This window comes from Histoplasma capsulatum, genomic scaffold, assembly GCF_000149585.1.
Source record: "Histoplasma capsulatum NAm1 scaffold_7 genomic scaffold, whole genome shotgun sequence".
Lineage (NCBI taxonomy): Eukaryota > Fungi > Ascomycota > Eurotiomycetes > Onygenales > Ajellomycetaceae > Histoplasma > Histoplasma mississippiense.
The window spans coordinates 1,604,728-1,611,640 of record NW_001813976.1 but is presented as its reverse complement, the minus strand read 5'-3'; the positions used below and the strand labels follow the sequence as shown (position 1 = coordinate 1,611,640).

The window sequence follows — 6,913 nt, the reverse complement described above, 5'->3', positions numbered from 1 at the left end:
ACTGCCGTGGCGCGGGCACCTGCAGGAGGAAACCGAAAATTCAAAAATTTGGCAATAATGAGTCTAACTTACGCAGCGCCCTTCGATAGGGGATTTTGGCCCTAGCTACTTGGACATAAGGGTAAACCCAGTCGCACATGACATTACTCTTTAATGCATCAATCAGAAGGACTTACCGTAGACCACACAACATTAGAGGGATTAATTTTCGCGTCCGACCCTTCTTTCAGGGTCTTTTTTTGCTTTTCTTTCCATTTTATTCTTCCTTTTTGAGCGGGAAGAGGTAAGCTCCGGGGAGGCTGCAGGATGTTTGCTACCCAGGCGGTTCTCGAACGACAGGTATAAAGCCTACCCATAATCCGGTGTAAACCGCATATTCTCCTTCCAAAACAGACATCACAGAAAAAGTTTGAGTGAGCCTAAGGAAGTCCACGAAGAAATCCCGCCACGTTAAACGATTAAAAGTTTATGGTCATTTTGTTTCCCGGAAGCGCTTGATCATCTAAAAGGATGGCTGTTGGCCCTCGCGTGTCCAAGGAGGACTTTATGCATGCGTTGGGTCTCGATGCGAATAACCCTCAACATGAACCTTTTTATCGAGCAATGAGAGTAAGTTTTTCACAACTTGTCAGAGGATTTTCATGACTAGGAAAGATCGTTCCGAGACGCACAGGATAGTGGTCTCGGAGTCTCTACTAACCAACATCCATAGGATGAAGCCATTGTTGTGTACAACATATTGAACCAGGACAATTCAAACCTACTTGAAAACCTGAGAAACGACCCTTCAATCCGACCACCGTTTTTTTGGCACCACATCCGACCAGAGAGACAACGATGGGGAATTCTAGAAATTTGGCGAAACTCCAAACCGGTCACACGAGCGTGGTTCGACCGCGGTATTACAGACGGAGAATATGGGCCCAACTGGGTAACAGGGTGGCTGTTGTACAGCGTGTTCCGTTCTCGAGACGTTCGAAATAATCGTAATCGCCGGAAAGGCGAAGACGGAGGGTCTGGGAATTCGGGTGGTACCCAATCCCCGTTCACCTTGTTGACATTGTTTCCCGCATTCAAAAACTGATAGACAATTTTTGCCATTAGGTCAGGGACAGCCGAAGAATGGCCGAAGTGCTACCACTGGCAGTGAAAGACAAAATGGGGGATATTATGACCCCGTCCGGAACGGCACGCACTGATGTATGGCATTTAAATTGCACAACGGTTTCGACTCCGAATGCTTTGGTTGCTGGGCGACATATTCGCAGTTTCCCGGCGGCAATCTGAATTTCATTCGTAAATCTGTTGGCTTAATTTTCCTTGAATCTTTGCCCGGAAGCTTATTTATTCAGTTTGTTAGCCATCCTCCAATTTTCTGAGTGTATTTTCCCTCTCACCATAATTGGTGGGTCTAGCCCAGACAATCATATCTGGCGGCAGAGATTTTATTTTTATATTAAGGCGTTTTCTTTCTCTCCCCACTGGGGCATTTGAAATAATCAAAAGTTGATCTGTCAATCGTCTCGTTTCCTTCAGTGTAATTTCCGTCCAAGTGCTGGCCTATAAATAAAAAAACAAAAATCAGGTGCGTCAAAGCTTTTAGTTATAGAGCGAGGGCTTAGGCTCGGTTAGCTAACATATGATTCGAAAACTAGGAGAGGGTTTTTCAGGCTCTCGTGAGCTGAAGGCTCATCTATAGGCGTGGCATTGGGCAAGATCTACCGTTGGTATGACGTCCCAAGAGTATATCAATCTCACTCTTTATGTTTGCCAATTATCAAATTATGGTGAAGGAGTAACTTCAATTCCCCAGATGAAGCACATATCTTCCGAGCTTTTGGACAAGAGCTGGTGATGTAATTGTTCGATCAATCTTTGTGTCAGAGTTCTCCCAATGGCTCATCCGATAAAAATTTCCACTTCGTCAGCTGGTTCTTCCCCAGTCTCATTGTGGGAATATTTCTGTTATCTTCTGTCCCCTTTATCCGCTTTTGGGATTGTGTCATTTTACCTTTGAAAGAATCTCTTTTCTCGTTGGCGTTTTGTATTTCATCGGACAAGAAGACTAGAGGCCCCTCAGTGGGCAGTGAGAGATGGCGGGGTATGAAAGGCACAATGTGCTTTCTCAATATCTTGACCACTTGTTAGTATCAATCAACTAAAAAAATCCCAGAAATACCTAAATCCCTACATATGTTTGGTATTCCTTCCCATGCCACTCTGCTTCAATCATCATGTAGTCGAAGGAACTTATCGGATATCCAGATTAATAGTAATATCATGCGAGAAGAGGGAGTACCATGATGCTACGATTATAGCCGTGTCATCACAACTCGCCGACTCGTAGAGTCCATGCGATCGAAGGCGGACCCGATATGCTGGCTGACTTCCAGGAAATTTTGTATGGATTAGCAAGGGATCCCTAGTCGGTGATCTGATAGGAGGGATGGAATGACGTCAATTTCTGGGGCCTGAAGACATCATAAGATACTCAAATAACAGGGGAAGAAGATTTCGTCAAAGATACGGAAGATATATCAATATCGAACCCTGTTTGGCGCGCGTACTTGAATGACGACTTTCACTGTCATCGAGGTTGTTTCTCCTGTGGATAACGGGGGTGGTCAGTTTTGGTGGCAACAGACGGCGCTATTTAAGTGGACCTTCCCCCTGGGCCGACGTCCACGAAGGGAGCGTATGACATCCCCTGGGATGGTCTCTCTCGTGTCGGGTTGATTCTAAACCAACCTCACGGCTCAGTTTCGCAAGCGGCTTTAGTACCTTTCAATCAGTTCACCTTCCCCATCACCAGAGGATTCTGAAAGGTGCACCCACCCCCCCAACCCAATCGCGCGAGAAGTCAAGCAGGGGTCAATGAAATCGTACTGATGTCCCATCCCATGATTCAGAGTTGATATAGAGTACATAAATGTGAATTGCTCTTTCCACTTCTCTTTTTAGCAATCGTCATGCTTGTCATATTTCTTTGGGAGAGACAAGACGCACAAAGAGCCAGTGAAATCCAGGGCAGTTGAGACATATAGCGATGCATCAATTGGATGTTGTACAATTATGCCAATCCATTCAATTGGTCTTGACTCGTGGGAAATGTGTTTTGTATAGAACTCTTAAAGGGAAAAGGTAATTTAAATCTTGGGTAGTTCCTATTGCCTCTTTTTATACGATGTTGGACGCCTCACTATAAAAGCATCGGAAATCAAATATCCCCCGCTCCCCAAGTGAAAGACTCGATGTAAGGGTTTTGTTGCTAACATCTGTAGGCAGTTATCTGCACCCCCAAACCTTTACACTCTTCTAGAAATCACAGTCAATCGTGAGAAATTTATTTTCTTTCTGTCCCCATTATTTATCCAAAAATATCAACAATATGTCTAACATTATCGGTATTATGAGCTTAATCAAAATCGTTCCCTTAAATTATTCGCAATATCCCTTTTACCAGGGGAGCCGGTTCAGCCAGGGAAGAAAAATGTAAGCAGAGGACAAAACGAAAGAATAAAATAAAATAAAAATCTAACAGCTCTACCACCAGACTTTGCCCGATGCATTTCAACAAAAATCGCGAGGTAAACATGCCACATAGAAATGGCTTTAATGAAAAGAATAGTTCGATCACAATCCGGTATGCTCGTTAGTTCGCTTGCTGGAAATCATTAAATTTCATCCCTAACTAGACCCTCTCAATGAGTGGAGACGTAGTTTTGTTATTAAAAAAAAAAAAAAAAAAAAAAAAAAAAAAAAAAAAAACCCAGATGGGTAACCGTGAATCGAGTATAACATAAGCCATTGTAGCTTGAAACCTAACAGATTTCATTTCGGAGAGAGCTTTCCTTCACGTTTTATTTTGGTCGCTAAGTAGCAACTCCCCTTGAAATCTCTCCTGGAACCCGGTCCTTGCCTCTCAATTAAAAAGTAAAAGAATGAGCCACTGCTCAATAAGGTCGTAACAACATATAATTCCCACGTGCATTCACGCGGAAGAAACCATTATGAGACGTTGAGCGGACAGGAGAGATACATAAACAAGATAGCCGACTGAAGTGGTGATATTCCATCGGTGTTGTACAGTACAGCTTCAGTGAAGATATATATAGAAATATCAGAACGAAGCAAAAGAGAATCTATGGGGAATCGTTTCATTTCGTTATTTTCGGGTCATCGGGTGTGGTTATATTCGTGTGCTCGCGTGATTGGGAATCATCGTAGACAGTTCTGTATTACCTGTCCAGCGTGTTTTCACCATAATCATTTGGTTAGAAACCATAAAGTCATAAAGTCGTAAGTTCTGTGCAGGCCGATTCTTCTTGTTCTTTTCTTTTCTTTTCTTTTTTCCATCTCTTCCTCTTTTGTCGTCTCTCGGAAGAAATTTGGGGGGGGGGGGATTGGGTTTCATCAGGGCGGGTGCGAGGTATATGCTTTCTATAGTCAGGCCGCGTTCTTATTGACGAATCACGATACTCGTCAAGGGTGTCGAAGAGCAGACCTTGGTCAACCGGGATCGATAGGTTTGAAACAAAACTAGAGGCTCTGGTGGCCGTATGCGAGTGTTCTCGTTGGAGCGGCAGGTTGGCGCTCACGACCTAGTCGACCTCCCTCGTGGCTCTCAGGGCTGCTACCCCCACTTCGGCTTCCACTACTGGTTGACGCATCGATATCATCGCGAAAACGACCACGTCGTCCTGTGCCAATAGCAACTGGAATGCCCTGCACAATCCCTCCATGGTCGTGACCTGCAGGATACATCCCATCGTTGACAGAGAAATTCCGGCAGATCAGATAGGCGCGCATAGCCGCGCTTTCTCTGGCGAGGGATTCCGTTTCGCAATATACATCCGTCTGATACTCGCGATTATTGACGCGCACAATGCAGCCGTACCCGGCCGCACAGGGATATGATTCGTAGAGGGGTTCTGGCCAGCGACGGCGGCGGCAAAGACCTGTGACAGAAAATATGTTATTGGCTGTGGAACGTCATATGTTGGCTTGACGTGTGAATTTCGGCCTGACGCCTGCTATTTTTTAATTTTTAAACAAAAAGAAAACAAGTAGTTAACAATGACGATCTTTCGATCCCCGCGGATGCCAGTGTTGAAAATACTGGGGTATAAAGTTTATCATGCCCATAACCCTGAATTAATAATGGTGAATGCGAAAGGAAAAGACAACACGGATACTTGGGGATTTCCAGTTGGCCTCTGACTGAAGACACAGGCACATGGCCAAAGAAAGAAAAAAAAAAGCAAGCATCACTAAATTATCCACGGGACATGCCATAATGATTCGTGAAAATAAAAAAAATTGATATGTTGGGCTATTTTTTGTTGTCTTTTCCATTTTGGCTCAAGCTGCCACAATCTATCCCAGGGATATTTAGGGCAACATACTCGCAAGGTACAGAATGTAATACATTTCGATCGTGAAAATCCCGACCCAGCAGGATCTATGCTGCTCGGCTGGACAGATTGTCGAATTTGGTACCCGACAATTCAGGCTGAAGGTGCCTAAGGGAGGTCGTTAAGTTGCAGAATGAACTTTAAGGAGAATGAGAAGCTTGATGCCCAACAACGCCACTAAATTCCAACCGTCTAAGACTCTCCAAGTGTGGTGGACAAACAGGCTGTTGGCAGATTGGCAAATAAACCGGGAGGTACCTATAGATTAATAAAAGAATAGCAGGCAATTCTTGAAAATGTGAGATACCGAAAAAAAAATAAATAAATAAAAAAAGGTTGCTCTGGCCGATGCCTCGAATGAGAAAACCAGCCATTGTAGACAGCGAAGCGAGCGTGATTTAATGCAGCGTAAAATATATGGGTGGGGCTGAAAATCAGTATTTACCCTTGCAATCAAGGTTTGTTCAATCGAGGGATTTGAAAGCGCCGGATAGGAAAGGGGGACGCTGTGGGAAGGGAATTATCGTTTTCTATCTGAGTTTTTTGGATTTTTCTTGCTTTGATGTGTTGGCATGGCTTTCTGCCAGTGAAGGGTAATGGGCAAGCTCCAGAACTTGTTTGTTGAGCCTATCACGGTTTAATTCGCCGTCGATCTAAGCGACGAGGATTGGCCCGTCCGGTTCAGACAAGACGCTTGAACAGCTGTACCCTAGGCCCACAGTGCTGCAGAGAGAATGCCAGACTGGATGCGCAACCTTTTGGTCTTACGAGGTGTCTCCTTCACCAAAGTACTGGTAGAGATGGTACAGACCCCGCAGAGCTGGAGCAGAATCAACCTCTCTAAACGTCCTGGAACATTGCCAACTTCCGCTAATGCAATTTATATTCGCAATGGTTGGATTCGCGTCGCGCAAAACGCGCTGAGTTCGAAGTTGAGCCCTGGCGCGAAAGGCAGGATGGCATAAATGTCTGCAGTAGATTAATAGTTGCTTTCCCCAGGAAGCTCCGGCCCCACAGCTTTTCATCCATTCCTCCATCTATCGCCCCTTGTTTTGCCATTCGCAGGGGAGTCATAGCCAGAAGGTTTGCGTCAGGAATGACCGACTTGTCGGGTCATCATAGGAATGGTACGGCCACTCATATGGCAGAAAGAAGAGGTGAAAGAGAAACAACTCTACCAAGAGTTCGGCTGAGTGGTAGTAAAATGCCCAAACCTATCGCGAAGTTAAGGAAGGAAACACCCTGGAATCAGTGCGATAACCGATACGAAACGGGTCCAAAAGCCAGTGTTTGAGGCAAGGGAACTGGCGCTGCCTGTGCGTTGTTGTTCAACTAGTTACAGGCATTCAAGATGCAATGATGAGTTGGCAATCGATGGCTTCCTCCACCAGTGGAGAAAACGCCTGCAACATGTTCCAGAAAGGGAAGATGCAAACCACGAGGATCCGGCGTGATTTCGTCCGCTTTCAATACGAAAATTATTTCTCGCAGCGAGACCC

The 6,913-nt window shown here is 45.0% G+C and overlaps 3 protein-coding genes across 3 annotated transcripts; 2 read left to right on the top strand and 1 right to left on the bottom strand.

Moving 5' to 3' along the window:
* Nucleotides 1–510: 510 nt before the first annotated feature.
* On the top strand, nucleotides 511–1,860 carry HCAG_06096 (predicted protein; the record flags this gene model as incomplete). The annotated part of the gene is made up of 5 exons (XM_001538441.1): nucleotides 511–609; nucleotides 713–973; nucleotides 1,105–1,200; nucleotides 1,700–1,727; nucleotides 1,814–1,860. The coding sequence occupies 5 exons, from the start codon at nucleotides 511–513 to the stop codon at nucleotides 1,858–1,860; spliced, it is 531 nt and encodes a 176-aa protein (XP_001538491.1).
* Nucleotides 1,861–3,388: 1,528 nt separating this feature from the next.
* On the top strand, nucleotides 3,389–3,803 carry HCAG_06095 (predicted protein; the record flags this gene model as incomplete). Its single annotated transcript, XM_001538440.1, has 4 exons — nucleotides 3,389–3,492; nucleotides 3,542–3,587; nucleotides 3,629–3,643; nucleotides 3,774–3,803. The coding sequence occupies 4 exons, from the start codon at nucleotides 3,389–3,391 to the stop codon at nucleotides 3,801–3,803; spliced, it is 195 nt and encodes a 64-aa protein (XP_001538490.1).
* A 736-nt stretch (nucleotides 3,804–4,539) lies between these two features.
* On the bottom strand, nucleotides 4,540–4,809 carry HCAG_06094 (predicted protein; the record flags this gene model as incomplete). The annotated part of the gene is made up of 1 exon (XM_001538439.1): nucleotides 4,540–4,809. The coding sequence occupies one exon, from the start codon at nucleotides 4,807–4,809 to the stop codon at nucleotides 4,540–4,542; it is 270 nt and encodes an 89-aa protein (XP_001538489.1).
* Between the last annotated feature and the right edge of the window lie 2,104 nt (nucleotides 4,810–6,913).